General features: G+C 51.3%; 1 protein-coding gene across 2 annotated transcripts; it reads left to right on the plus strand.

Annotated features, from left to right (window-relative positions):
- Window positions 1-5,765: 5,765 nt before the first annotated feature.
- bcl6b (BCL6B transcription repressor) lies at window positions 5,766-11,679 on the plus strand. Of its 2 annotated transcripts, none has more exons than XM_048997863.1 (11): window positions 5,766-5,959; window positions 7,115-7,173; window positions 7,381-7,603; window positions 8,115-8,345; window positions 8,455-8,634; window positions 8,736-8,937; window positions 9,118-9,326; window positions 9,456-9,652; window positions 9,807-9,937; window positions 10,025-10,162; window positions 10,273-11,679. In XM_048997863.1, the coding sequence occupies exons 1-11, from the start codon at window positions 5,766-5,768 to the stop codon at window positions 10,411-10,413; spliced, it is 1,905 nt and encodes a 634-aa protein (XP_048853820.1). In that variant the 3' UTR covers window positions 10,414-11,679. The 2 variants fall into 2 exon arrangements, with proteins under 2 accessions (XP_048853820.1, XP_048853821.1); XM_048997864.1 differs by having other exon boundaries at window positions 5,834-5,959; window positions 7,041-7,173.
- Window positions 11,680-15,219: the final 3,540 nt, after the last annotated feature.

Genomic DNA, 15,219 nt, shown 5'->3' on the forward strand with positions numbered 1-15,219 from the left:
CCTGATGGTGACCTCATTCTGCCCACCCTGAGATTTGAACCACTATCCTTCCGATGACAGGCACGGCATCCAGGTCCACTGAGCCTCACCCACTCGTTTGACCTTTTTCCCACCAGTGGTTATAAATACATGGACCCGTAATTTGTCATATTCACAGATTTCATATATGACCCAACTCATGCTTCTGACATGTTTATGTAACCACTGAGGCTGGGGGTATTTCCTATATGCAGTTTTAAATTTGAGATTTTAATTTACTTACTAGGACAGAGGATTCAGTATGTATGAGTTTGTGGACAGTATAGCAACATATATGACGGCACGCCATTCCCAGCATGCACTGGGATGTCGCGTCCTTGTCCTGAAGGGCATCTACAGTGAGGTGTTGCCCCAAGGAGGTTTCAGTGGTGGCGTTAAAGCAACGCTGACGTAGCTGAATAATGCCGAGCGTCTCCGTCTTCCCGGGCTTGGCATCCGGTTTTGGACAGCTCCGCATTTTCCTGCATCGCTTCCTCTCGTCGTCTTCTGCTGTCTATCAGTCCTCCTGCCGGGGTGAGATGAGACCCCAGCCTCATCCCTTCCCAGACCTGTCACCTCTGCTGGTTTGACAGCCCCCCCCCTCCCTCCCCGGACTGGACACTCATTCCATTTCTTTTTCTCCTGTGGGACACCTGGGGTGGAAGTGCGCCCCCCCCCCCCCCAACATCGGGGGTGGGGGGCTGTCTCTTGTCTCTCACACAAACACCGCAGCCCGGACACCGTCTCTAAGGAAGTGCTCTCCCTACTTCTCACTTTTGTTTTTTGTTTCTCCCTCCTACCCTTTCCTCCGTTTTCTGAGAGCTCCCTCCCTCTCTCTCTCTCTCTCTCTCTCTCTCTCTCTCTCTCCACACGGGATGCACCAGCATCCCTGCCGCTCCTTATATGTACAAAACGCGCTGTTTCCTTGTGTGTTTGTGCCGGCTGTGAGGGGTGGATCAGAGTACCTGCTTGTTTTGATGTGTCTGTAAAGGTCCAACTTGCACGACATCCCTTCCAGGCCTCCTCCTCACGGCGATAAACATCAAGCGTACGCACGTGGCGGCTTTGACCCCCGCGCCGAAAATAGGGCGCGCTTCTAAAGAGGGCGAAGCCGTCGGAAGAGCCACGCTGGGCTCGCACCCGCGGTCGCGTGTGTGTACGCATCACGCGGCGAGACTCCCTCCGGCGTCAGCTGCCGCTTTTCCGTCCCTCTTTAGAGATTAAAGGGCGAGTCGCCATTATGGCCGTTCAATTCGCGCCGATCCTCAATGGTCCCAGTAAGACGTACTGGCCTGTAAATGGACTGAGGCCGGAACGTCGGCCAGGAAGCTGGCTGTGCCCCCCCCCCCCCCACGACCCCCCTAGCTGTTTACGCGCCCGATCTGGGGATTTCCACAAATCAGGAAGCGTGCCGCTCCAGCTGTGAGAGCCGCCTGCCGACAACAGGAAGCCTTTAAGGGTTAAGTCACCTACAAATAAGGTCAAAAGTGCTATGCGCTGCCCCCCCTCCACCGGTGCCCCCCCCCTCCTAAACATGTTTAAATCATTACGCGAGCAGCCTCATTTGACACGGCGGCCTCAGTGCTGTATTCACTGAGGCTCAATGGCTTCCGCTCATTGGACGGCTTGCCCGGAGCGGGGTGGGGGGGGGGGGGGATTGATTGGGGGGGGGGGGTTGCCTGCCAGCCAGAGGAAGTGTCCCCCCCACCCTCCCCCTCGTTCCGTCATGTGTACAATGCCTGGAAGTCTCCCAGACCAATAATGGGCTCTCTCGCCTTTCTTTTGTGTTTTTGTGTTCCTTACAGCCATTGATCCGGCCCCATCCAAACAAATAAAACACGGACAGGCACGCACACACTCGCAAACAAGCAGGCGCACGCCACGCCCCTCACACAGGCAACGACTTCCGCCACTCACCGGCTCAAGGAGTGAACTTTTAATAACAAGAGTCCCCTGCCGGAATTGCTCATATATGGTTATTCTGCTGGAGCTGGAGTACGAGTGACTCTTTTAAGCCTCTGTCCAGAACAGCATGGGGTCGAGGCCCTATCTGTCACTTTCTATTTTATTTATTTACCAGATGCCTTCATCCAAAGGGTCATATATGCTGGTTGAGGGCCTTGCTCAAGTGCCCAATGGTAAAAATCAGTCCATCGACTCTGGGATTTGAGCCAACAACCTTCTGAACACAAGCACAGCCTCCTAACCCACTGTGCCACACATGAGCCCATCTGGTCTGGCACCGTTTATTTGACCGCACCTGCGTTCCGCGTGAGAGGCAGGAGCTCTGACTGAAGTAAATCTGTACCCACCGCATAGCCGCTCACGCAGGGTTTAAACTACTCAGCGCAGGAGCTTGACAGTACTGCTGTGTAACAGCTGTCAGAGGCACCGTACACAGCCTTGTGCCTTCATGGGCCGCTGGTGGTTGTTTGGCTTGTATCAGCGAGATGCAGTTCCCTTGGAGACCGACGGCAGTCGATGTTTGTGAGCCCTCATGGTGCCATTTCTCAGTATGTTGGCGAGCGTTTCGGCACTAAGGCCCTTTGGTGATGGATGCGTAACAGTGAGGAGCCTCTTCTACCTGTGCCAGCAGGGGGCGCCCCTGCCACCCTCTTCAGTGATGCTTTGGGTGGCTCGAGCGTGCCTGGGGAGGCCGGAAAGGACCCCCCCCCGGTGCCTTAGCACACCTGCTCACCTCTTCTCTCAGACCTTGTTTTTCAGCAGAGGGCAGTATCTGCCAAACGCTCTCTTGCAGTCCTTCCTTCCTCAATTACCCGCCCCCCCCTAAGAAGGTGATGCCCCCCCCCCACCCCCCCCAGGCCTGGAAGAGTGGGCAGCGTCTCCCTGGACTGCTTTGGGTTGGGGTCTCTGCCCTTCACTTTGCAGCTACTTTGATGACAGCCGACTGGCCCCCAGACCAGAAGCCCAAACACTCCCCCCCCCCTCCCCCAACATGGAAAAACAAGCAGAACGCGTGGGCATTCCAGTTGCCATGGTAACTGTGTGCCATCACGCCTGGATAAAAATCAAGCCCCAATAAAACCAAGATATTCAACAAAAGTTGCACAGCAACAAAGGTGGGCATGAAAAGCACAATGCGGGCATGGCACACCCTAAGGTGGGCGGGGTTTACCCAGTGGGATCCGATGAAACACCCAACCGGAATGATGGATAGCACAGGAGACTCCCACTGCAGCGGCTGGTAGGGTGCCCCGCCCTCGCATCGCCGTTTGTGTGAAGCTTAACGTCCCCCAAACATTGCGGCCCAAACTTATTTTTCCACCGTTCCAGGTTCTGTACTTTAAATCCCGTTTTAATCCTTTTCCCATTTATTTCCAGTCTGGTACCAGTATCTAAAGTACCAAGCAAGGTGGGAAACATTTTCTGTACTTTGGGGCGGCACCTTTGATTGTGTTTTTTTGTCGATTGGTTATGCAAATAACCTTCCTCACAAACAAGAACTGCATCTGCCACCCTGAAAAAGCATCGTTCCGGACTCAGCGACGCAATGTTTCTTGTGGCAGTAAATATTGGGGTAAAAAAATGAATTGAAAATAAGGAAAATTCTCACAAACCCATCTAGGAAAGATTAAAACGGCAAGGATGAAGATGATTTTGATCGTCTCAGAGAATGGATGCAAAAGCAGCGGGGTGTGACTAAATTTAAACATATTCCCTAGAATATACTACAACCCCAAAGTTGGGACGGTATGGAAAATGCAAATAAAAAAGAAATCGGTGATTTCTAAATTTACTTTGACTTGTATTTCATTGCAGACAATATGAACACAAAATATTTCATGTTTTGTCTGGTCAACTTCATGTTATTTGTAAATATACATCCTTTCCTGTCATGCAGACCTGCAACACATTCCAAAAAAGGTCGGGACATAAGCAATTTAGGGCCAGTAGTGAGGTAAATTGGTTAAATAATGATGTGATTTGAAACAGGTGATGTCAACAGGTGATTGTAATTATGATTCGGTACAAAAGCAGCATCCAAGAAAGGTCTAGTCCTTCAGGAGCAAAGATGGGCCGAGGATCGCCAGTTTGCCCACAAATACGCGAGAAATTATTGAAATGTTTAAAAACGATGTTCCTCAAAGAAAGATAGGAAGAGATTTGGATATTTCACCTTCAGCAGCGCATAACATAATCAAAAGATTGAAGGAATCTGGAGGAATTTCAGTGCGTAAAGTACAAGGACGCAAGCCTAAGCTGAACAGCCGTGATCTCCGATCCCTCAGGCGGCACTGCAGCGATATCACCACATGGGCTCAGGACTACTTTGGCAAACCTTTGTCAAGTACCACAATACGTAGTTACATCCACTAATGCCAGTTAAAACTGTACTGTGCCAAAAGGAAGCCCTATGTTAACAGCGTCCAGAAGCGCTGTCGACTTCTCTGGGTTCGGAGGCATCTGGGATGGACCATCACACGGTGGAAACGTGTACTGTGGTCAGATGGATCAGTATTTCAGGTATTTTTTGTGAGAAATGGATGCCGTGTGCTCCAGACCAAAGAAGAAAAGGATCACCCAGACTGTTACCAGCAACAAGTCCAAAAGCCAGGGTCTGTCATGGTATGGGGTTGTGTCAGTGCCCTTGGCAAAGGTACCTTGCAGTTCTGTGATGGCACCATAGAGTAGAGATTTTGGAGCACAAAATACTGCCTTCAAGAAGACATCTTTTCCTGGGACGCCCATGCATATTTCAACAAGACAATGCAAAACCACATTCTGCACACATTACAAAGTCCTGGCTGCGGAGGAAGAGGGTACGGGTACTTCACTGGCCTCACCTGACTTGTCTCCAGTAGAGAATATGTGGAGCATTCTGAAGCACAAAATGCGTCAACGAAGGCTCCGTACTGTTGCCCACCTTAAGACAGGAAGTTTGCAGGAAGAATGGGACAAAATTACACCTGAAACACTTTATCACTTCGTGTCTTCAGTCCCTAAACGTCTTTTAAGTGCCGTGAAAAGGAATGGCGACATTACAAAGTGGTAAATGCTTTACTGTCCCAACTGTTTTTGAAATGTGTTGCAAGAAACAAAATGGGAATGCGTGTTCATTTTGAGAAAAACAATAAAATTCACTAACACATGTGCGTGTTAGCTGGCTTGGCGCCTCACAGTTACACCGGACGCATGGAAAACATTCTGTAACATCAGCAGGAGCCTGGAGTTTGCGGACGGGAAGTATGTCGCCCCTGATTCTACACGCCCCCGTAGCCATACAGTAACTCTATTATCACGAGTGTACGCTGCTCACATGAAAGCACATGGCCTTCAGTGGGGCTCATCTTCACCTGGGGGTGGGGGATAAAGGACGCCGTCGAGTTTCCCTCCAAAAACATGAACTGAAAAAAACACGTCCAGCCATCAGTGGTTGTTGACACAAGGACTTCTACATCCTCTGGAGTGTCACCTGGGTAGTTTCCTTTGTCCTGGATGGAGGTCGGGGGTGAGGAGGCCAGCAGGCCGGGGGGGGGCAGGGCGCGGTGGGGCCGGGTTTGGGCAGGCAGCGCCACTTTTCCTGCCTCCTGCAGCCACACACTTATTCTTCGTGAAAAACACAAACTCATTTTCCTGCCATTAACTGTACAGAGGAAGACATGAGCCCCTAAAAATACCCAGAGCTCTGTGCGAGGAGTCTTTCCGGAGGGGGCTTCCTGGCTGCCTGCAGGCCTGGGGGGGGCGGGCGGAGATGGGGGGAGGGGGGGGCACGGAAGCAAGGGCCCATGGCGGAACAGGGCTTCCTGCGCAATACTATAAAGGGTCCCCCCTGGCTGGGTCCGCCGTCACAAGCGCTGGCAGCACCGGGGGGGGGGCAGTGGTCAGGTCTCCGTCTCTGTCTCTCCGCTACCAGGGTCTGCAGCACGTGGCCGGTGGGGTCCGGACGCCCCGTGCGGATTTCCATCCCCTGCTGGCTGGGGTAAGAACTGCGTCCACTCCCCACCGCAGCACCGCTCCCCTGGGTGTGACGGCCGTCTCCGGATTTATCATGTTAGCCGCAGACAGTTAGGGCCGCGGAGAAGAGTTCAGCGATTTCGTAGCGTTTCTGCATCCGCAGATGGATGGGTCTGTGTCTGGAGGATTGTTGCTGTTGTCTATGTAGAGGATGAAGAGTTATTTGGGATGGGGCCACATGGGATAGCACTGGCATCTCAGCTCTGCTGCGCTGGAGGCGTGAGTCTATTCATGTGGGGGTTGCATGCTATTCTGTGCGTGTGTGTTTTGTCTGGGTTTGTCAGGTTTCAAAATTGCCTGTAGTGAGTGTGTGTGCACCCTGCAATGGCTTGGTGTGCCACCTTGTCTTCTGTTCTCTGCTGCCTTGGATGGGCTCCAGCCCTACCGAGACCCTGACGAGGATGAATGGATGGATGAAAAGGCTATTTGAGTTTTCATCCGACAAACTTTCTTCTTTTCCTTTAACATCAAAGCCAGCTGTTGACAGTATCATGATACATCCTGAGGCTGAAAAACACTAGATCAGTGTTTCCCAATCCGGTCCTCGGGGACCCACAGCCGCTCCACGTTTTTGCTCCCTCCCGGCTCCCGAGAACTGGGTGCGAGCAGAAACGCCGACTGTCTGTGGGTCCCGGCGATTGAGAGAGTCTGAACTAGATGGCTGAAACTGCTGGGACGATGATCTCACGCTCAGTGTGTGTGGAGAAGTGCATGACTCAGGAGAGCATTCCTGTCAGAGGAACAACAGGAAAATAAAGCGACTGTTTTGCTGGATAGAAAACGGGAGGATGTGTTTCCAAGAACAGAGTATGGGAGGCATGACCGTGTGTGTGTGTGTGTGTGTGTGTGTCAAGGTTAGGGTCTCTCTCCATTTCAGCTGTATTCATCGTTTCTGACTGTGTAATTTCTTCCTCACAAAATTATCAGTAAAGTTTAAATTCCAGCATCCTATTACAGAAATTCTCTTAATAGATCAGCCAATTTGTGCTTCCAGTGCTACTAATGGCCCTTTCCAACAGTTTCTAATGACATTTTCTTTCTCCCAGCATCCCCCTCGTAACAGACACCCCCCCCCCCACCACCACCCATCCTGAATATACATCTATCGCTGCTTCTGCAGGAGCGAAGGGGGAGCTGGACTCACCTGTCTGCGGCTGGAGCTGACGGCGCCACACGCTGGTGTGTAAGACTTCGTGCGTTTGCCTTTAGCTTTGCAGAACTTTTTGCCAGCTTACATCACGTTGCACATTGGATGCCGCCGTGCATGTAAATTACACGCACTTGCAGATATTATAGCGCAGGAAGGAATCTTGGGAATTGTAGTAGTACCAGCGCAGTTAGAAGGCGGCGCTCTTAACCGATACTCCACCCGCTGGCTCCTTGCAGAGACCATGAGCAAAGTGCTTGTGGTGGAGGGGTACAGAGTGCTGGGGGGTCCTGAGAGGGCAGCCCGGGCGGCGGAGGGATACGTGAAAGAGTTCACGCGTCACCCCAGCGACGTCCTGGTGAACCTGAACGAGCTGCGGCAGCGGGACATCTCCACAGACACCACCCTGCTGGTGGGCACAGTCCGGCTGCGGGCCCACTGTGCCATCCTCATCGCCTGCAGGTAGGCGTATGTCTTTCTCTGTTGGCATGCTCGCTTCTCTGTGCATTGGATAAGTGTGTGTGGCCATGTGACTGGGCAGAGCGCTGTGTGTGGTCATGTGACTGGGAGTAGTGCCTTGTGTAGTCATGTGACGTGGTGTAACGCCATGTGACTGCGCTGTGTGTGGTCATGTGACTGGGAGTAGTGCCATGCGTAGTCATGTGACGTGGTGTAAAGCCATGTGTGGCCATGTGACTGGGCAGAGCGCTATGTGTGGTCATGTGACGTGGTGTAATGCCATGTGTGGTCATGTGACTGCAAATAGCTCCATGTGTGATCATGTGACTGGGCATAGTGCCATGTATGGTCATGTGACTCGATGTATACTTCTGACCCTAATGTTGGGCAGCCCCGTTAATACTGGCAGACATCTACCGCCCCCCCCACGTCCTCTCCTCCCCCTCACTCCTTCATACCTCTCTCTCAGCCTTCTATGCGACTCACCTTACACCTCCTGCCTCCCTGTGTGCAGCGGCTTCTTCTACTCTGCCTTGGCGCGTCGTGTGCCCCAGTGGGCCGACCGGCCCGTGATGCTCTCCCTGCCCCCCTGGCTGGATGCGGCCAGCGTCTCCCTTCTCCTGGACTTCATGTACACGTCCCGCCTGCCCTTATCTCCACACACTGCCCCCGGCGTGCTCGCCGCTGCCACCTACCTGCGGATGGACCACGTGGCGGATGCCTGTCGGGAATTCATGTTGCACAGGTTCGGAGGGGGGTCAGGGAGTGGGTGGGGCTTAGAGGGAGCAGGAGGGGATTCTTTGGCTCCCGTATTAGATGTGGCATGAATGCTAATGCTGTTGTGCGCCCGACAGCGGGGAGGCGGCTGTGAGCCCCTGTCACATGGAGCTGGTCTCCTCGCCGTCTGCCATTCTGCTGGCTCCTCCCAGTGGGGGGTGTCCCAGCGTCACAACGAGTGGTGCTCAGCTGCTGCGTGCTGCCATGGCCTTTCCAGCAGGGGGCGCTGATGGGCACTTGCATCAGGAGTCTGACAGGTACGAATCAGACATGAGTAGCTCAGGCGGGATCTGACAGACCAATGATACAGAACGGATCACCTGAGTTGTGTGTGTGTATGTGTGTCCTCTTTCTGTAGGGTTCTCAAAGACAGCCTGGCCCCCCTTCACCTCGTCACCTGTCAGGGCCGTGAGGCCAGTCCAGGGGGGCCAAAGCTGGAGGCCCCCCATCTTCCCCTCACAGGGTCCCCTCCTCGACCCCCGGACACCCCCCTGCCATCTGCCTGTCACCCAAACTCCCCCACAGAGTCCAGCAGCTGTAGCCAGACTCCGGCCACGCCTGTAAGCCCCCGCCCCCAAATTACACCACCTCAACCCCCCAGGGTCTCTGCAAATCCATCCTCATGGCTGAATTATAAATGATTCAGTTTTCTTGCTACTGTACTTGAATGTATAACTACCGGCCTCATGCCCGGCCAATCCCGCGACAGTGACAGTAACAATCATCTCTGCTGTCCTCAGGGGAGTCCTCAGCCCAAGCTGCCCCCAGATCCGAAGGCCTGCAACTGGAAGAAGTACAAATTCATCGTGCTCAACCCTCTGTGTGCCGCCGAGGTTAAGAAGGAAGGCACCGATGAAAATGGGGGGCGGGGCCAGTGTGGCCACGCCCCCAACGGCCCTGGCGAGAAGTCCTCTGAGACCCGGACGGAGATTTCAGATCATAAAGACAGGTAGATGGACGAAAATGTTCTTTTAAACATTCCAAGGTGTTAGGCGAAGAAAGTAAGGCTTTGTGCAGAATTCCAGTGGGAATTGCCGGGTACATTTAGCTAGTTTGGTCAATGTTTCCCTTCCTCCAGAGCAGAGCGGAGTGCCCCGTGCCAAGATTCCCACCAGAGATGCCCAGAGGTAGCCCATGGCTCCCCACCATCCTGCACTGACCCTGGAGTCACCCCTCAGAGGCACTGCGGTGACGAAGCCCAGGAGAAGCAGCCAATGGAGTGCGAGAGCTGCCTTATGGGGTCACGCTGCAGGGGGGCCAAATCTGCCAACACAGGTACGGAGGTGACCCTGAAAACTCCCGGCTTCATTCTGCCAGAGCTGTAAAGAAAGTGTGCGAACAGCAATAATCAGTATAGGGGGCGTAAGATTAACCGATTGATCTTCGTGAAGCCTGACTTTTGGGGTGAATGCTCTGCTGCCCCCTACAGGTGAGAAGCCATATCGCTGCAACGTGTGTGGAGCTCAGTTCAACCGGCCCGCCAACCTGAAGACTCACTCCCGCATTCACTCCGGGGAAAAGCCCTACCACTGCGACACATGCGGAGCCAGATTTGTCCAGGTGGGGGGGGGGGGGGGCGCACTTCTGGGTTCTGTAAATTCCGGTTGGTCAATTCTGGCGCTCTGATGCATCGCCGTCTTCCTCTAGGTGGCGCACCTGCGGGCTCACGTGCTGATCCACACGGGCGAGAAGCCCTACCCCTGCCACACCTGCGGCACTCGCTTCCGCCACCTGCAGACGCTGAAGAGCCACCTGCGCATTCACACGGGGGAGAAGCCTTACGCGGTGAGCCAGCATGCGCGCACACACACACACACACGCGCATGAGCGCCCCCTACAGACCTGTCGGAGGCTGGCACTGAAGCTGCTCTCTCCCCCCTCCCCCTCTCGCCCAGTGCCACCAGTGCGACCTGCGTTTCCGCCACAAGAGCCAGCTGCGGCTGCACCTGCGCCAGAAGCACGGCGCCATCACCAACAACAAGGTCCGCTACAAGGTGCTGGTGGAGCCGTACCGGCCCACCCTGCAAGCCTGCTGACCCCCCGAAGCCCGCCAGGCCGCTGTGACATCACTTCCTGTAGGGGAGAGCCGAGGATTCTGGGGCAGGCTGGTCCTACCTCTCGCTGTCCGCTCGTGCCGGCCGCCCCCTGTTGGCCTGCTTTCTCCAAGACGTCCCTCGTGCAGCATGCCTCAGGCTGCTGCTCCCCCGCGTGCTCGCTACAGAAATGTAAAGTGTGCCGTTTGTAATGAGGTCTGTCCAGCCCATGTGGCTGCTGGCTGCTTTCAGGCTGCATGTAGGTGCAGGTGGAGGTGCAGGTGGAGCTGCAGGTCATCCTCTGGGTTCCCACTTCGCAGGATGTGGCTGAAAGGTCTCATAGGGTGTGCGTGGGGCATCTTCAGCATCTTCACCAGGTCTTTGAACTGTCTTATCAGCCCACAGGAGCGATGACTAGACTCTGTCTTGCCCTCGCCATCCACCGAGGTATTTAAATGTGTGTTTAAAGTGCAGGTGCCGCTGGTGATGTACGCAAATGCAGTCAGCCGAGAGTGTTAACAGAGACACCCCGACGTAAACGAGAGCGCCGGCGTCGAGCCCGGCGCCGGCCTTATTTTTAGAAGGGGCTTTCCGGCTCGGCTGCTGCGGGGAGAGGGTTTCGTGGAGGGAGACGCTGAGCTCTGAAAAGAAATGGCGTCGTGCCAGAAAAGGGAAGGAATCGCGGGAAAACGTAAAGTCGTGGATCTTCAGGGATTTACTGAAAGGTGAAAGATGGATCGTGCGTGTTGGAGCAGCAGTCAGAACGGTTTCGACCGGCCGAAAGCGACCGGCGGTCACCTGAAGTCGATGCAGGACGTCGGATTTTGCGCTGGTCTCCAGAGGAAGGAGAATCCACAGTGATGTCATCACACGCTTGCGGCTGCATGGGCACAGACCTCGCCTCTCTCTGCACCCGCATGTTTTCCTCTGAAATGTAAATACACCTCTCCTGTTACGGACACATTCCCCACTGTGTCTGTAGGATCTCTATTGAGGTCCCAGCCAGTGTTAAATGCTGTATTTCTTGTTTAGACTTCATAAGAGCCCCTCTTTCTGCTTATGAAAGCAGGCCAGTCAGCTTTAGTATAGCGGAAAAACTGATGACAAGGATAACGATGGATTCAGTAATATATTCTGTTTTAATGAGCTCTTGCTGGCCAAAGACTAAAATAATGCAGGCGTAATGTTGCATTTGTTTTATATAGCGATGTATGAATTTTGAAGGTCATGTTTTGATTTTGCAAATAAATTCTATGCGGCTGTTTTGGATCCTGAAGTCTTTTCTGGTCAGTAAACAATTATAGTGATGTGACACGTCAAATGCGGTGATTTACACTGCATGTAATGCCCGCGTTCCAGCCTGTTTGTTGAAAGTGATTGATAATAATTGACCTTATTTTAACTGTTATTGAATTTCCACTAAAAATGAACAATTCAGCGGTGACTGAATCCACAGTGGGCGGGACTTACCACGCCGTGTCAATCACGATCCCTTCCAACCTAATAATGCAAATTATTGGAGGATACCCTGTTGTTGAAGGGCAGCGCACAGTAGCCCCGCCCACAGCTCATCATTTCTCCCTCGGCTTTATAACTAGGGGATGTGAATGAGTATGTCACTATGCCATGTTCTGGGGGACGCCGATGCCAGCGCGCCGCGCTCAGGGATGTAGGCGGTGGATGTTGACCCAGTGGAAAAAAACGAGAAGCACAGTCTGTTCTGAAACCTTCCTCTCATACCTCCTCCGTTGCTGACAGGTCCCCTCAAAACCCGCTGGAGGAGGACAGCCAGAGAACAACAGCAGCAGCAGATCAGACCTAATAGTCCAGCTGCTGCTATAGATCGCATGTCGAAAAGCGGTGACAGTTTCCCGAAAATCCTCGCAAGTGCCTCAGTAAACTATACGCTCCTAAAAGAGGCGAAAAATCAAACATCACTGAGCTGCTCTGGAGAGCACTAATAGCCCCAGTTCGGTGCCTCAGTGTAGGGCTGGGTGGGTGAGTACGGGGGTCTCCGTGCTAGCGGCTGTTAAGCATAGCCCTTTAGGGAGTACAGACGGATTTCACGGAGTCTGCAATTAAACCGGGGAGAGCAGCCCCCCATTTTCGCCGCCCTATCAGGCTCCACTCCGGCGGTACTGCTGGGAGGGGGGGTTGACGAGGCTTCCTGCTTTTTGGTGCCGCAGAAGTGTAATCTCCCCCGGATAATGATCACTTTGCTCGGGGCGAATAACAGATTTTCAGTCGCTCGCATTTACCCCAGTTTCCTGCAGTGGGAAACCGCAAAAAATGCAGAGTAACAAACTCCCGTTTTGCAAAATGGGTGAATATTTCTGTTCACAGCGTGAGCCACACATCTCACGCTGTTCTGCTTTTTTATGATTTACTTTAATTAACAGACTTCTGAGAAGCCTTTAATTTTTAGGTCATAAAATGGCTGCTTTTTTATTAATCAAACCTAAGAAAACGCACACTACAACCGTTAATAAATTCTATCACTTCACAAAACACAGAACAAAAGTCTTCAATCACAAGCAAAGTCGCCGTTATCAAATCATCAAAGAATGACATCTGCTGTATTCTGAATAAGTATTACAGCAGAATATCTTAAAATTAAACTTGTGTTGTCTTATCGGTTTAAAGAGTAGCACGGATTACGCTGGTTAAGTCAGTGAAAATCATATTTGATTCACCTGTTAGTGCTTTACGTTTTCAAGTGGGTTTCTTAGCTGCTATTCCAGTTAAGGAAACAATAAATAACATACAATTATTTAAACAAAACGCAACATGCGCCGTTAGAAAGCTGACGGCAAACACACTTAAAGTCGAATCCATAGACAATCACTTTGCATTAAATGCATTGGCAATTATTTCGAGACTGAAATCTAAACATTGACTGATACAAGTTGATTATCAGAATGATGGTGAAAGAAAGTAGAAATGTACTAGAACTGGAATAGGGTACATGACGGTTCGTTAGTGAAAAGAGAGCAATTAAAAGACGCTCCACCAGCAGCCCATGAGAGGAACTGCAACTGCTGTTTAAAATCTATTCATCATTCTCCGCTTATTCTGGTCAGCATTACGGGGCGACCCGAAGCTTATCACAGGCAGCACATGGTACAAGGTCACAAGGGTACATCTTCGACAGGGTGCCAGTCGAACATATATACGTACACACTCACTCAAGTTATACATAATAGGCAATTTATAGACCAATGTTTTATTTCTCTGCGTCGTCTCTATTGGTACTTGATTAAGCGAGATAGGTCATTTTTAATACTGTCCGTAGATATTTTCCTATATAAACGCCTAACATTTTCATTTGTTTGTAATATCCATGTCTGGCAAGCATATAAAATGTGCGATTCTGACGAGAAGCAGAAATAAAATGTTATTTCACAGGTCGAATTAACAGGAAATACCTTGTTAAGTGTGACTTACTCCACATTAACGAATTAAAAACGCGCCATTATCCTAAAGCTCCACGGACAGACGCGTCCTCTGTTACCTGCGTGTCAACTGCGCACCCTGGTGGTAAAGCTCGGTATTGCGCTGAGCATAAGCACGGCACTTAGACCACGTGCTCTGGCCTTGCTCTCGTGTGGCAGGCGGCATGGTAGCCCAGATTTGACCTGTAGTCTATAACGTTTTTAAAAATAATCGTCCATTTACCCGTTTCCCAACCATGTATCCAGTACAGTGTCATGTTGAGCCCCGAAGCAAATACCGCGGACAACGCAGGGACTCTGCGGAAGGGATTACCGGCTGTCCCAAATCACATATACGCACAGAGGCAATGCAGACACACCAAGCAGTGTAACAGCAGCGCTGATCACAACCACTGAACCACACCGAGCAAGCAGCCATTGGAAACGAATTAATTAAGAGTTCTGCTGGAACAAAGCAACAACACACAGCCATCCCACTAGACCAATGTATAAAGCAATATATACCCAAAAGCACTTTGATATTAAATGCAAGAGTACGATATCACAATAGCACGTTTATTAAACGTTATTCTTATTATGCTTTGTACTGAACAGGGAATTCAATTCATTGAAACCCACAGAAAACAGAAATCTGCACAGTAAACATAGAGACAGACTGCTAAAAAGTATTTCACTTTGAAATAAGATTTAATTTAAGTATGTTCCGGGATCCGACGTGCTATAAACTTAGTTATTATCGAATCATTAACTAAAAGGTGCCTTTAAAGGCTGACGAAGCAGGACAGGACATTCCGGATAAGTTATACTCGTTTGGGAAATGTAGCATTATACACATTACAGGGAGGCTTCGTTCCTTAAATTATATGCGTTGTAAAATATCATTTTCCTTTGATGATCAACGATTGTATGGGTTATCTTGGGATACATCTTTAAGCGGCGAGTGTTCCCTTTTTAGCGTGCTTTTCCTCGTAATTCCACAGGGAAGAGGCAGCATGATGTTAACCGGTAGAGCTTAAAAACACAGATAGCTGGTTGTCAAATCTATACACTGCATTTGTACTTACCTCCAAGACGCGTTTCGTTCTCCTTTTTATAAACCGAAAAAGCGAAAGTTTCGAAACTACATTGGATCTCCCTGCTTCTCCCGTATCTCCATGTCTTCCCCAAGGGCCAAGGTGCGAAAACAGAGCCGGTCACCCGCGTCAACCCTGGGTGTAATGGCGTCAAACGACCGACAGGAGCCGCAGAGGCGCTAATTTTATTATTTATTTAAAATAGATGAATCGACCGTCAATTCTTGTTGACATTGATTGGTCATAAGATGGCGCAACATTTAATCATTCTATTTTCTTTACTT

Source organism: Brienomyrus brachyistius, unplaced genomic scaffold, assembly GCF_023856365.1.
Source record: "Brienomyrus brachyistius isolate T26 unplaced genomic scaffold, BBRACH_0.4 scaffold35, whole genome shotgun sequence".
NCBI lineage: Eukaryota > Metazoa > Chordata > Actinopteri > Osteoglossiformes > Mormyridae > Brienomyrus > Brienomyrus brachyistius.